At 42.2% G+C, this 15,634-nt stretch overlaps 1 protein-coding gene across 1 annotated transcript; it reads right to left on the bottom strand.

Moving 5' to 3' along the window:
• Positions 1-1,569: 1,569 nt before the first annotated feature.
• PTGER4 (prostaglandin E receptor 4) lies at positions 1,570-15,520 on the bottom strand. The gene is made up of 3 exons (XM_019464233.2): positions 14,938-15,520; positions 13,556-14,477; positions 1,570-3,498 (listed from the first exon to the last, which is right to left on the bottom strand). Exons 2-3 carry the CDS (start codon positions 14,432-14,434, stop codon positions 2,908-2,910), a joined length of 1,470 nt encoding a protein of 489 aa, XP_019319778.2. The 5' UTR covers positions 14,435-14,477; positions 14,938-15,520; the 3' UTR covers positions 1,570-2,907.
• Positions 15,521-15,634: the final 114 nt, after the last annotated feature.

The raw sequence follows: 15,634 nt of genomic DNA, 5'->3' as shown, positions 1-15,634 counted from the left end.
GATGGCTATAACTGAAAAAGACAATAATGAGTATGGAAGAGGATATGGAGAAATCCAAACCCTTGTACATTGGTGGTGGGAATGTAAAATGGTACAGCCACTTGGGAAACAGTTTGGCAGTTCCTCAAAAAATTAAACATACAGTTAACATATGACCCAGCAATGTTATTCCCAGGTATATAGAGAATTGAAAACATGTTCACATAAAACCTTGTATACAGATGCTGCTATCAGTAATACAGAAATATTATTCAGCCAGAAAAAGGAAATGAAGTACTGATTCATGCTACAACATGGATGGACCTTGAAAATATTACGCTAAGTGAAAAAAGCCTGATAGTAAAGGCCATATATTGTATGATTCCATTTATGTCCAGAATCAGAGAATCCGTGGAAATACAGCCAGGAAAGCTAAGGAAAGAGGCAAATGGGGAGTAACTGTAGATGGGTTTCTTTTTGGGATAATATATATGTTCTGGAATCAGCAGTGATTGTTGCATTGTGTGAACATAATAAAATATGGGGCAAGCTTCATAATCTGTGAATTGTATTTGAATTAAAAAAGAATAAGCTAGAATCAGTATTCTGGGTGGTGAACCTGAAGTGAAGAATGAGTGAGATTATGCTCTAAATATTATTAGTAATGCTAACTTGTGAATCAGGCTTTTGTTTTTCCTCCCTAAACACAGGTGATATATAAACATATATATATGTATATATGTATATATACATATATATATATATATATATGTATATATACATATATACATATATATATATAGTAATAAATATATTTCATTTGTATACAAATCTGGGGGTTGTCTCATTGTCCACATACATGGGAGAAAAATGAAAGCCTCTTTCACAGGTAAAATATTTCTGAAATCATTGTTTTCTTGGTTGTGGTTAGCATGGTGAAATAGAACATCTCAGGCTTGAGCCAGATCCTCCTTTTCTAAGCTATTCTGACCTCAGCTGAGAATCACTGTGCCTTCAGGTCTGTGAAGATGACAGTCCTATTTTTCTGACATCATCCAAAAATATTTTTTTAACTTGCAAATAGCAAATCACAACCACACTCCTGGGTATTACTTCTACTCCAAGGGCACCACGAGAATCACCGGGGAGTTTTCTTTCAGAAATGTATACACACCCCAGACCTACTAAATCAGAAACCATTCTCATGAGCTCTCCAGATGTTCTGATGCATGATAAAGTTTGAGAAGCCCTGATTCAGAGAATTTACAAGTAGGAAGGGCCATAAGCTTATGGTAATTTTTTTGTAATAAATATGTGGGTTCTTCACATGCAGCAAGTTAGGCATAAGACTGTCTCTGCCACACTCTCCACCACAAACTCTCCATAGACAAATGTGACTTTGAGTACACCTTACACCCAGATCTTAGTTTCTAAGGATCATTCTCCAGTAAGTGGATCCAAGGCTTTGCACTGTTGCAACTTTTTTTCTAAATTTGACATTACTTCAAAATAAAACAATTTATTCCAATTTAAAAGGACATAGACGATCACCCGAAACAAACAATAATCACACAAGTTTTCCAAAACTGATGATATGGAACTCAGACTGAGTGTATTTATTTATTATAATCTCCAAAATAATTTCAGTTGGTACAACCGCTTCTCAAAACCACGTCACTATCAGGCTCAGAATTTAGTTATAACCAAGCGATTCACAAAAACACTTTTAAGCAACAAAACATGCTTAGTATTTCCTTGAGAAAGGTCCTTCAAATGTGTACAGCATCACTGGGTAATTCACAAAACCACTAGAAGGGCACCCTCATGTGTCCAACTTCTGTACCCCTTATGTTGTTGAACTCACAAAATCTGTGATCCTTCCACATCTCAAAATAAAGGCCTTCATGGTACGATCTGCCTTCCTCTTAAATTTTAAAGGATACTCTAGATCATTCCTTAGGAAAGTAAAACTATGAACACTTTAAGAGGGAAACAAGTTGCTTGGACTTCTTTTATATTATACACTTCAATTATGGGTTATTTAGTGAGACTTTAAAAATTTTATATTTTAAAAAGTATCAGAGGGGACAAAAATAGAAAATATTTACCAGCAGGTTAGCCTCTCCTGAAATCACCATTTTCTGGATAAATACATGTAGCATCACTAAAAATTTTCACCATGTATTAGCTTGGAAAGAACTTTAACATTTTGGGCTAATATTCATGTCTTAAAATAGCATTTTGCTTGACTCCTTTTATAATCCTAAACTCTTTCTTTTAAAAATTTGTATCTTTTTTAAATAGCTCTGAGTCTCACTGTGATTTTCAACACCTTGGCCTGAACTTGTTTATGAAAAAAAATGCATAACTTCTGCAACTTGAGCTGGTTATACTGGGAAGAGAGGAATTACCATAATTTCATTATACCTTGTATTAACAATAAACCTTCTCACAGAGAAGAAAATACTTTAAATACCTTAAATCATATTTACAACAATAAAATTCACATTTCATGCTTTAGTGAAACACTTAAGTCATAAGATAGTCCTCATAGTTTATTGGAATAGAGCCCTTCTGTACCTGGCCTTCTGCTGTACGCCGGGTATAAAGCTCTGGGTGTTATGAAAATAGCAAAACTTATGCCATCCTCCTATCAAGTAGAAAAACTGAGGGTAGATCTTGCCAGCCATCAAGTGGTGATAGAAATCCTGTGTCCTAGTGAAGTGACAACCAATGTGCTTCAGACATCGGGTCCTGTAGGAATCACCTTGATTGCTTGAAAAGTGCTAAAAAGCCCAAATGTTCTTTAATGTGAGTTGAAGGGCCCGAACAGCCCTTCTGAGCACAGCTAAACACTTCATTTATGTGTCTATTGCACAGGATTTTTATGTTCTTCCAGAACTAGTGCTGTGTTTCTTTCTGTAGCTACTATATACATTTTTCTGATAAGTTCAGCGTTTCATTGGGAAATGTGACTTGCAGAGAGTTCCCCTTTGGGGCAGGGCCAGACCTGCTACTCCCACTGACCTCGTCCACCAGTAAAACACTCTCTGAATCCTGCCCCTGGGAGGAGTCCGAAGTCTCCGATATTCGCAAAGTCCTCAGTGAGGTGGTGTCTGTTTGGGCCAGGCCCATGCCGGGTACACCCGGAAGCAGATTCCTGCCACCGAGACCATTTTCACTGAGGTCCGGCATGTAAAGGAGGGTCTGAGATGTGCTGCTGATCTCCTTCAGCTCTCGCGAGAGGAAGGAGCGAGAGTGAGCAGACATGGCGGAAGATGTCCTTCTGCTGTCTGAGCAGTGCTGTCCGGAACGGTCTCTGCGGGACCCGCCGATGCGGCAGAAGAGGCATTTAATCTTCTCGATTGCTTTGCTGAGCACGGTCTTCCGCAGAAGGATATATATCCAGGGGTCCAGGATGGGGTTCACAGCAGCAATTCGGATGGCCTGCAAATCTGGGTTTTTGCTGATTTCTGGCACCAAACGTGGCTGATATAACTGGTTGATGAACACCCGTACCTGCATAAACGAGACGCCCACGTTTAGATTTTACCATTAATCAACTAGGGAAATATTTACCCGCAATGTCTAACCTAGTAACATTAGCTAGCTGCCTTATTTTCTGTTAATAACTGCCAAGAAAGAGCAACTTACATGATAAGCCTCAGGAAAACCAGCGATTGTGCAATTACGTTTGTTTTGAGTTAGTGTAACTTTAAAATTTTTGTAACTATCCTATGAATATCTTCCTTAGATCAAAGATGGTATACAAAAATGCAATGTATGTACAGGCGACAGACAGAAGCATGAAGTTTCTTTGGGAAACATTTTATTCATTTTTGTGAGTGCTTTTAAGTTTTTGTGATTCTAATGAGGTATCTTTTTCCCTCCAGATAGCCACTGATTTCCCTTATTCCAGTTGCTTTTTTTTATATATTTAAATGAAATTCATTTTTTAAGTCAACTAACCAATCATCACAGAAAAGCCCAGAGATCCCTTTAATTATAGAGTCCAGTAAGAATATACTGGAAACTTTTAAACCAATGCCTGAATCTCCTGTCATCCAGAATGACCGGTGAATAGTTTCTATTTTTTCTATGGAGTCTGTTCCCCAGTTATAAGAATCATCTAGTGTTAACGACTCTTCCCTCAAAAACCTCTTCCAATCTTTGCCCTTTCACTGAATTCCTCACCTGGATTATTGCATCAGCCACCAAAGTAGCTTTCCCACCTGTAGTTTCTGTCCTCTCCAATCCAGCCTCCAAACTGCCACGAGAGGATTGCTTCTAGAAAGTAGATCTGATTGTGCTGCTCAATCCCTAAACATTCAGTGGCCCCCTGCTGCTTGCAAACTGTAGTTTGGCTCAATGACTGCCACTTGGTGAATCCATCCTGAAACTCCAGTCAGAATCAATCCCTCCTTTGTGTCTATAGAGCATTAGAGCCAGTAAAGAAGCCAAGTGCTGAAAGCACACTCTGCACAGACCAGTGGGGAAGACAATTCATTCTACTGCTCTTTGAGCTATTTGAGGCAAAGGGCACATCTGCCAGCCCACCATGGGATGGGCAGGCATAAATGAAGTAAACAGAAGGAGACCCTAACAACCTGTTTGCTATTTTGGGGTCTTATTTTTGGCGGTTCAAAAATTTTGCTCTTCCTATAATTACTTTCATTTTTTCATGCATTTAATCATTTAATAGTAAGTACTTACTGTGTATTAGGCATTGTGATAAGTCTGGCCACAAAAAGCTGCATTTAGAATACCACGAATTTTTTTTAAATGTTTTTATTCTATTTTTGAGAGAGAGAGACAGGGACAGAATCAGAAGCAGGCTCCAAGCTCTGAGCTGTCAGCACAGATCACGATGTGGGGCTCGAACCCACAAACCACAAGATCATGACCTGAGCTGAAGTCGGAGGCTTAACTGACTGAGCCACCCAGGCACCACTGAATACCACAAACTTCTTGAAGGCAGAGAGTAACCTACAGCACAGAACATAGGAAGGAAGATCAACTCTGACTGCAGGGTGATTAAATTAAATGGGAGAGGTATATATGGGGGCACAACTAATCCAGATCTGGAGGGGAGGGCATCAGTGGATGCCTCCTGCAGAAGAGGAATCTTGCAGGGAGTTTTTGATGGGTGAGTGGGAATTTGCTAAATTTAGAAGGAAGGACATAACATTTCAAATAGAGGTCATTCCCTGTGTAAAGTCATTGTAAGTGACTTCTGGGAATTTCAAACGATTCAATGAAGAGAGTATGAATTTATGCAAACTTAAGGAAGACTATATTTTATTCCTTAGAGGAGAAAGCACTTGCTAAATGTACACTCTTATATTTATTCTTGGAGTATTACTGTTATTATTGTCTAAATCTTCTAATTCCACTAGGAGGTGTGATTTTGTTTTTGTTTTTTCTTTTTGAGAGACAGAACAGGGCAGGGGCAGAGGGAGATGAAGAGAGAGAATCTTAAGCAGGCTCCATACCCAGCACAGAGCCCAACTTGGGGCTGAGTCTCAGGACAGTGAGACCATGACCTGAGCCGAAATCAAGAGTTGGATGCTCAACGGACTGAGCCACTCAGACACCCCTCCAATAGGATCTTGTATGTAAAAAACTCACCTCATAGAAAAACGGGCTTTAAAAGTGATCTCTGTCTTGGGGTGCCTGGGTGGTTCAGTCGGTTAATCGTCAACTCTTGGTTTCAGCTCAGGTCAAGATCTTATGGTTCATGAGTTGGAACTCTGCATCAGGCTCTGCAATGACAGCATGGAGCCTGCTTGGGATTCTCTCTCTCTGCCCCTCCCCTGCTTGTGCTCCTGCTCTCTCAAAATAAATAAATAAACTTAAAAAAAGGTACATGATCTCTATCTTTAGTAATTACTTAACAATTATTACTTGCCTTTAGTAATTATTTTCATAAGGGAGAAGTAAGAGGCAAGTCTCAGCCAAGGAGGATGCACAAAAACCATAAAAAGGAGAAAGAACCCACAAAAGCAGAGCTGGAGCCATTTAGGGGCAAATATCGAACTTTAACAAGACTCGAGGATACTGCTACTTTATTATACAGTATAATAATTAATATTCATGGTCTATGAATCACCATGAAAGAAGGGATAGTTTAGAAAGATTTATAACAATTTGGATAAAATAAGTTTAAAATGTTTAAGGAAATAAGTGCATTAATCTGTAAAACTCAATTCATGAGAAACTTATCTCTAGATGAGCCTAGATTAGTGAGATGTAGCTGTATTTCTATTTCTTCCTTAGCTGGAATTCAGACTGTGATCTATACAGGTCTATAGTCCCTTGTTAATAAATAATTGGTTTTCAGTTGCTGTTCCTTTGTTGTTATTCATTTGTTTTGTTTTGTTTTTGATTGCAAAACCTGACCTAAAGTTATTTCGGCAGTAAAACTGGAACCGAACTAGACTGTGAGGCTATTTATAGTTCGTTTATTCTACTTAGTATAAGTATTCCTGGGTTTTGCTTTGGAGGTATTGTCCCAATTTTGATGGGAATATTACATATGGTTAATATGTAATATTACCTATTACTAAAATTCTAAAAGCCAAGAAATTCTGAATTCTAAAACACATCTGGCCCTAAATGTTTTGAATCAGGTTATTGTCCTGTAAATCTCACAGAATAAAATAAAATGGTCAAATGGCTCTAACTAGCATGAAATTAATACCTTGATCTCTGGCAGACAGCTAAATAAAAACTGAACTAGAATAAACAGAAGTATATGATGACTTAAAATACCTTTAGAAACTGTGCTTGGATAAATGATATTATCAAGACAAAGCATGATTGATTTTCCATTTTCTAAAAACTAGTGACACAAAGCACTTTGGTTTCTTCTTGCCATAGCTGTATTTGGGCACTGAGAGATGCCCTCAGGTCTACGGGCCTTTTCTCAGATGAAATGTTACTGAGACCTGAAGGTTTTGAGGAACTTATCAAGCCACCTTGTTGGTGGCTCATTCTGGTGTGGGCCCCAGGTCTTCTGGTGACTTCCATGTCCCTTTTTCTGTTCTACCAGGTTGGCTGGCTTTCTGCTTAAGAATTATTTCCTGACAATGGAATCAATGGTAAAACGTATGAGGTCTGTATTTTACTCACATCACATACTATGTTCCCAAGAGTAAAAGAAACATGGGACTAAAATGTGTTAGTATCAGGCCTTCCCTGTACTTAGTCTTTAGAAAAAAACAAAACAAAACAAAACTGAGACAGGGTCTGTGAGGACTGGAGACTTATAGCCTCTAGGTGGCGGTGTTGCTCCACCTGGAAGTTTTTGGTCCACAGGTTCTCCCTAAGAAGCGGTTTGCTTAGCCATCTCTAAGACCCTCTTTCAGAACAGAATCTTGGTAAAGTCTGGACTTTGCATTTTTGAGATTTTTAACATTGAAATCTCTTGTTGCTGGTTGCCTCTCCCACCTCAAAGGAAACACGGTTAGTACTGAAAGGAGGAACATTTTTGGACAGTTGAAATGGATATAAAAGGAATGAAATTTGTATCTATTTACTGGAATGTATTAGGACTTAGCATTTTATTTTAAAATTTTTGTGACCTTTCAGACAAGCTAGAGTGTTGTAAAAAAAATTAATGAGATTTCATAATCAAAGGTGATGAGAAGCAAGGAAAGATCACATCACTCCGTGTCTCACTTCCTCCACAGTTTTGAGTGATTTTGACTAGCATCCAAGGGAATGAAGGAAGCCCTATTTTAGAGTTCCATGGAGGGCGGACAGGCTTACAATTAATACAAGCCACTAAGCCTGGTTATTTAATGTCATTTCAGCAAAGGGGAGCTCACAAGGTAGCAATAAAGAGGAGAATGAAAAGCAACATTTAAAACTTCAGATAAAAACATTCTCAAATTATTAAAAAAAAATGAAGACACATTAGTTTTCCTTCATAGCATGTTCGCATTGGAGACTGCCCTGGGGCAGAGAAAAAGACAAAATGAACAAAATCTCCATGTACTCTGTAATGTTTGAAAAAGTTTAGCGATCTCTGTCTCACTTAAAAAAAAGTTTTTTAACATTTATTTATTGTTGAGAGACAGAGCATGAGCATGGGAGGGACAGAAAGAGGGGGAGACACAGAATCTGAAGCAGGCTCCAATCTCTGAGCTGTCTGCACAAAACCCCACATGGGGCTCGAGCTCGCAAACCATGAGATCATGACCTGAGCCAAAGTGGGACGCTTAACCGACTGAGCCACCCAGGCGCCCCTGTCTCTGCCTCACTTTAAAGGCTACTTGGTTTGCTCTCCCCATAGCAGGGGAAAGTCCAGATGAATATGGGAATATCCACAGCAGTACTCCAATGTCATGTGGGGTGGGCGGTGAAAGCACTTTTCTGGAATTCCTGTCCTTAATATGCTTCAGAAATACACATGTTCAGGCAGTTTTCAGTGTTGGAAGAGTGTGCTGCTGATAAAACAGAATCTCTGTGTCAGGGGAAAAAGACAGCTTAAAAAGTTCATTCAACGCAAACAACATATATACTCTCTTGCAATTTTAAAAGTGAATCAAGGAGCTTAGAATATTGGCATATGTTACAATATTCTAAGCTTCTTGAGAGGATGACTACAAATTAGGATTCGGGAGCATTGGAACAGAACTTGGAGATAATATGATAAATTCAAAAGGTGTGATGATAGGAGAGCTGTAAGGGAGGCTGTATGTTGTAGAGGTCCATGCACAAGCTTTGGAATGAAACAAACCTCTCTTCAAATCCTGGCTCTGCTCCTTCTAATTAATGTACAAATTATGAGAGTGCTTCATTCAATGCCTACCACGTAACATAAATATCTGCTGCCCTTGCTTTTTTGGTAACCCATACATGGTATTTCAGCTACTGTGGAATGCGTGAATAATTCCAAAACCACAGCTCAGAGGTAGCTTTGGTGTCAAAAGACATTTACTTCCTATGTGAGAAAAACCTGTTGGCAGGGAATGTCTAATTGAAAAAGAATGTTGAAATTTTGATAAGACCGATTTAGTAATTGACTGTCAAAGTACAAATATTTTCCAATAAACGACACGGTCCTACAGCTGAATTTGTGTGTGCTATGTGTTCTGTTCCAAGAATATAGAAGGAATTATCTGTGTGTGCTCGGTTATCTAACTGCCCTGTGAAGAATCCACAATTGACACAGCTGTTACTAGAAATTTTTACCACTTTTTTTTTAGTGACAAAAAAAAAATCTTTAAGTAAAGGATAGTGGAAAGAGTTCTTGAGTGTGGTGATGTAAGAGAGTTCTCCCTCCTTCTGGGTCACCATTTACTACAGGCAAATTATTTAATCACTACAGGTCAGTCTCTACATTGAACATTTATTTCTAAAGGTTTGTTTTTTTTTAACTCTAATTTTCAATATTCTAATAGGAGATTACAAGAATCACTTCATCTCTGGGGAGAAAAAAATCTTGTTAGTAGATGTTCCATAAAACCAAGGCTTGACAGGTCAGCCAAGCGTGGTGACAGTCTGTTAGACTGGGACTCCCCCCAGCAAGTTGCAGAAGGATATAAATTCCTCAACTGCAGGTGAGAAAACTGAGGAGCAGAATGAAAATACTGGCCAGCCCTGGGTTCTTCCTAGAGCTTTCAAGACTCAGATGAGATGCTGTACGTGGGAATCCCTTTTATGTGCTACTCTGCAGTCTTCAAGTTTCTACCAATTCCATGGTTATGACTAAAACACTGCTTTCAGGAACTGCTAATTTTTTTAGAGAGAGAAAGAGAGAGAGAGAGAGAGGAGAGAACACTCACGCAGAGGAGGGGCAGAGCGAGTCCATGCTCAGCATGGAGCCCCCAAGCAGGGATTGATCCCACGTCCCTGGGTTCATGATCTGGGCAGAAATCAAGAGTCCAAGGCTTAACAGACTGAGTCACCCAGGCACCCCAGGAACTGCCATTTTTAACTTAGCCAAATTTATTTGAAAAACTAATTAAATCCTTCAGGTTCTGCTGTAATGGCACTCAAATTTATGGCATTACTCTTACACCTTTAAATGTGATTTGTACTCATCTGAAATCCCATCAGTTGTTCTGTGACTCTACTTCAGTTTGCCTACAGTAAACAAAAGTGTAACTATTTACAGCTTCCTCTGCTATAATAAATCTTCCTTGATCAAGACAACTGGTTTATTAGTAAACAGTCAAATAAACACTCACAGGAAGCTATTTTCCTAACCATCTGTTTTACCTGTTCAAGGCAGAAGATGAATCAAATTGGCCATTCTACCCCTAACAGAGATGAATACTTGTTACTTCAGAGTAAGAAGAAAGAAAATGAAAGAAACAAGTAAGCTATTAATATGCCTCGGCTTGCCTATGCATGGGGGAAAATGCCTTTCCAAAAATCTTACAGTCTAGCTGTTTAGTCCTGCGGCAAAAGATTTGATTTTAATTGTTATCTTAACATTAGTAACTGCAAAAATTGGGCACCAGATGTTAATACAGCTATAGCATGTAACATGGGACCTTAGAAACCTGTCTTGCTTGCATGTTTCTGAAGAATTCAGTCCCTTTTATTTAAGCATAGACTCTTTCATTTCTTCAGCTTTTTCTGGGTTTAAAAAAAAACAGAGACTGGTTTTAAATAGAATAGACAAAATGACAGGAACCACCAAATCTTGTCATGTAATGCTCCTTGTCAAATGTACTTACACCTTCTCTATTTGTTGATTATGACTCATTTGAGAAAGTTTCTCAAGTCTAGCCCAGTTTCTTATATCCACGATTAATTCCCTAAGCTTTCTCAATTTCCATTCCAAGCTCTATTTGTGAGACATATGTTTTGGAAAACAAATTAAAATTCACTTTTTCTATAAAACTCAATATCAACTGCCCTCTAAGAGACACTGTAGTTTTTTTCTTCCCTAGTGTCCAAGAGACAAAATTTGCCTTTCAAGTGATTGTTAACCTCATATACTATGTCAAGCTTTTTGAAATTCCAAGTAAACTATATTTGCTCTATTAGCCTTTCCAAAGCATTTTAAGTGTTTTGAAGGATTTGATTTTCCTCAAGTAGGATTAGCCACCAACTTGATTTGATGTAAGTAAAAAAAGGTGCTTCATTAGTTTCCTTGGAACTGAAGACAGGTCCGACTGCTTCAAATGTCAGAGTTCAGAAGCTTTAAACTTAAATTACAATCTCAATATGAGAAACATGAAAATACATGAAAGTTGCGAAAGGAAACCAAGGAAGACGACAGTTATGGGTAAATTCCCCTTTTAACTCTTTCAGTAACAGCCAAACTGTGGGTGGGTGAGTAGTGTAATGACCTCATTGCTTATCATTAATTTACAATTAAATTGAATCTGAAGTTAAGAGGTTAGTAGCCAGAACTAAAGGCTAAAAACTGAAGCTACTGTTACTCTTTATTACTGTTATTCTTTATTACTCAAAGGCATGTGAGTACATCACTATGTGATTACTTCTTAGTTGAGCCAGTTCCAATTTTCAGAGTAAAATTACTTAGTATCTACTGCACGTTCCTGACTTTATATAATAGAGTGGATAGTAGTTGTTAGTTAAAATGTAGCTCTTTTGCAAACTACAAATATAGCTCCTATAATTTCTTGCCTCTAGCTTCTCAAATAACTTCAAACATTTTGTGCTAAATGGCCCTGTACCATAGGGGTCGGGTCCACCACTTCTGCCCATGAAATGAATGAAGTTTTTAATGCATCTCTAGATGCTCCAAGAAAACAATTCATCTGTGACTATGCAGTCATCAACAGCTCATATCCTTACCTTCATATTTTAAAAGTATGTGCACGTTGCTAAACTTCTAGCTCTAATTCCTCAGCTCCTTAAAGTGGATGTTCTGTACATAACAATCACTCACTTTGTCATTTACTGTTCTGTAAAACATAAGGCAGAAGCTAAAGAAGGGAGTCCCAGCTGGAGCAGATTTGTTTCTTCCAAATCTCACTGTATTGAGTTGCCATTACAGACAGTAAAATATATTTATGTGGCTCAAGTGTGACTTAACTTGGTAAGTTATATTGGGTCCTGGAATGGTTTAAAGGCCCTTCTGGCCAATTATATTTATTTCTGTTTATACAAATTGTCAAGAAGCTACTGTAAGCTGGCTCTCAGCCACATCTAAGTTCCTTCCATTTACACTCACTTTTACCAGAGATATAATATTTTTATATTAAATATCCCTGGACAGTATTAATAAGAGAAAGGAATAATGGCTCATTACATTTATTTTCTCTTGCTCCCAATCAGCATAAGACAGAGAAGTCATTTCTTTTTGAGTTGGTAGTTTAGAATTTCCAGAAATGCAGTGTTTTGAGAGACAAAAGAATTCAGAACCTGTTGCTTTCAGTAGAAACTCTAGATAAAGTATTATGCGTGTGAACCCAGCAGTTTCTGGTGCACTCCGTTTTAATGACAGGCAAAGTAGAGAACTAGGTACGTTTTCCACCTTTCTGCTTATAACAAGGTTAATCCAAGGGCAATTTTAAGAAGGCGGTGTCCTGAAAGTGAAGTGTGCCAAAACTCAAATGCACACACTGTACGAAGGCCAAAATTAGAAATGTTCTAGGAGTGAGACGTGATGTAATATTATATGAACAGGGTTTGGAGTCAGGTGGGTCTGAGGTTCATCACAAGCTGCAGGGTTTGGGCTTGGCAATAATTAGATGACCATCTCTAAAGCTTCCTTTCTTTAGAATGACACTGTACCTCTCAGGGTTGTTGAGAATTCAAATTCAGTCATCCATGTACATCAGTCTGAACTTAATAGGCCCCCCTGAGAAACCTGGCTTTCTTGGTTCCAAGAAAGAATGAAGGAACCTGACCTTAGGCCATGCCTGGGTAGGAATGGTGACCCACATGCGCAAGGAGATATTCTCCCAGGGCACAGCCTGGGAAGAAGCAGGGAATCTCACCTGACAGTGTGGTTCTGCTCGATTATTTTAAGCAAGTCAAGCCCTATGTAAAGTGAGGGTGATTAGATTAGACCAAAAGACATCCAGTCTCTCTAGCTCTAAACTTCTACATAATCTACCAAAACAAGCAAGCAAAAAAACCAAAACCAAAACCCAAAACAAAAGCAAAAAACAAATCCGTACAAAAATCAAAGCACCAAACCCGCGCTGCCCCTAAGGAATCGGGGAGAACAAAGAAATCACCACCCCCGAAGTTTCGGGCTTCTGCGGTTCACTGTGGAGGACAGGGCTAAGTCACCCTACAGCGGTTTCCCCTCCACATCTGAAGGAGTGGCAGGTGTTCCCGGAAAGCTCAAGGCCAATGTCAGGCAGCAAGGGGTAGGGGCTGTCCCGGGAGAGAAAGGAAACCAGGCTTTCGGAGAAAGCAACTCGGGGATGTAGGAGAAAATCACCTACTACATCTCATGAGGGATGCGGCCGAAGAGGAGGTTGGGCCTGGTCTGAGTAGCCGAGGGTCAAGATTCCAGGCTGGAGCTGGAGGACAAGTTCACTGCCGAGGCAGGAGAGGGCAAGGAGGAAGCGTTAGACGGAGGAGGGAGGTGCATGCGAGGAAAGGGCCCAGAAGGGCCCCGTTCCCGGCCACTCACCACGAGAGGGATGGAGCAGATGAGCACCACCAGGGAGGTGGCGATGAGTAAGATGACCATCTGGATCTCGGCACCCGCGATGCGGCGGAAACTCCGGCGGCGGCGAAAGTCGCTGAGGCGCGGCAGGGCGGGGGAGGCGGCGGCCGGGTTGCCCCGGCAGGGGGCCCAGGGCACGGCCAAGGGACCCGCCGCGTGGTGCTGCTCGGTGCCCAGCGAGGTGCGGCGCATGAACTGGCGGTGCATGCGGAGCAGCGCGCCGCACACGAGCACGTTGCAGAGCACCGTGGCGAGAATGAGGAAGGAGCTGAAGCCCGCGTACATGTAGGAGAAGGCGGCGTGCGCCGTCACGTTGGTGGTCCAGTCGATGAAACACCAGGTGTCCGGGTACTGCAGCCGCGAGCTGCCCAGGCCCATGTTGGGCAGCGCGCAGAAGAGCACGTTGGACGCATAGACCGCGACGAGCGTGAGGCCCGCCAGCCGCTTGTCCACGTAGTGGCTGTAGAAGTAGGCGTGGTTGATGGCCAGGTAGCGCTCGATACTCATGGCACAGATGATGCTGAGGCCCGACAGGCCGAAGAAGAGCAGGATGAAGGTGCTGTACTCGCAGAGCGCTTCGCCTCCGGGCCACTGGCCCTTCATGTATGTGGCGATGGTCACCGGGCTTACCAGCAACGTGCCCAGCAGGTCGGTGACGGCCAGTCCGCAAACCAACGTATAAAAGGTCGTCTCCTTCTGCTCCTTGCGCGACTTGCACAGCACCACAATGGCCACCAGGTTGCCCACCACCCCGAAGATGAACATCACCGCCGGGATGGTCACCGGGCTGTTGGGACGGTCGGGGGTAGAGGAGGCAGACGCATTGACCCCAGGGGTGGACATGGTGGTGGCCCGCGGTACACAGCCTTGGCCTTCGAAGCTGGGCCTGGGGATGGTAGGAGAGACAAAGGCGCGGTGAGATGAAATTACCACTTGTCAGACCCGCTCCCAAGAGACAATATGCTGATGAGACAAGACCAACAACTGGATCCCGCCTGCATCTAGCCATTTACCAACTTCGGCTACCGAAATCGTCAGGCTCAGGATACCTCCTGCCAGCAGCCCCCCACTCTGCTGTCATTAATATTTGCTAGTTGATACTTCCATTCTCTCCTCCTCCCTGCCCCCTCCAGCCCAACTCACTCCACTGCCAAGATGAACAAGGCCTATCTCAAGGGAAAAGCGAGTGGTTCGCTCTTATTCCCGACAGATTCTGAGTCAATAAAATCCTCACCGAAAACAAGTTACGGAAGGCAATTTGGAAAGCGCGCTCGCTCCTCCCGGGCTCCGCTCGAGGAGCGCCCGCCCATCGCTCTCCGCCCGCTGCCCTCAAAGCCTCATCTCACCTGTGGTTGCCGCGGCGGTGGCAGCCGCGTAAGCCCCCAGGGTCAACACTCAGATGTCCAGGATAAGCCTCCAACCTGCCCTAAGTCTCGCCCAGCTCAGTGTGGAGCCTGCCAAGTCTTTGCCTTCTCAGAGCCGGGTCTCCGCGGCTGCCAATTTTCCGGAACTGGGGTCGGAATGGCCAGCTTTCAAAAAACTTGGGAGAACCAGAAGGGTAGCGGGTGGGTCAGTGAAGTCTGATCTTGGATTTCTTTCTTTCTTTCCTCTTCTGCTTCTTTTTTCCCTCGTTCCTTCAAAGACGGGACCAAACTTTTCGGAGCCCGCAGGTCCCGTTCCCGGGCGGACAGCAGTCAGATGTGGGGGCCGCGCGCGCAGGTGGCGCGGAGCCTCACTCCCGGAATCAGGTCGCCCCCCCCTCGGAAGCCCAGGGCAGCACCGGCGGCTATCGGGGCTGGCGGCTGCCACTGAGGCTGCTTCCGGCGCCCTGGGGGCGGCTTGAGGTCCACTCGGCCTGAGGCTCTGACCTGGGACCTTTCATCTTTTTCCTCTTGGCTACAGGGTTCCGAGCTCCGCTCTCGCCCTTCCAGCCTCTGTACAAACTTTTCTCCAGCTCCAAGTTTCCCCGGCGGAGGCGGGGACACACAGTGCGCGGCCCGGGCGCCCATTGGCCGGACGGGAAGGGGGCGGGGCGTGTCCTCA

The sequence above is a fragment of the Panthera pardus genome, unplaced genomic scaffold (assembly GCF_024362965.1).
Source record: "Panthera pardus isolate Hobbes unplaced genomic scaffold, ASM2436296v1 HiC_scaffold_2, whole genome shotgun sequence".
Taxonomy (NCBI): Eukaryota; Metazoa; Chordata; class Mammalia; order Carnivora; family Felidae; genus Panthera; species Panthera pardus.
This window is presented reverse-complemented; position numbering and strand designations above follow the sequence as displayed.

Bases quoted from the DNA above. Each gene is read 5' to 3' on its own strand.
- PTGER4 (XM_019464233.2), bottom strand. From the start codon at position 14,434: ATGTCCACCCCTGGGGTCAATGCGTCTGCCTCCTCTACCCCCGACCGT. The intron at 3,499-13,555 runs GTGAGTGGCCGG...TCGTTTATGCAG, and splicing joins TCTGCTCCATCCCTCTCGTG to GTACGGGTGTTCATCAACCA.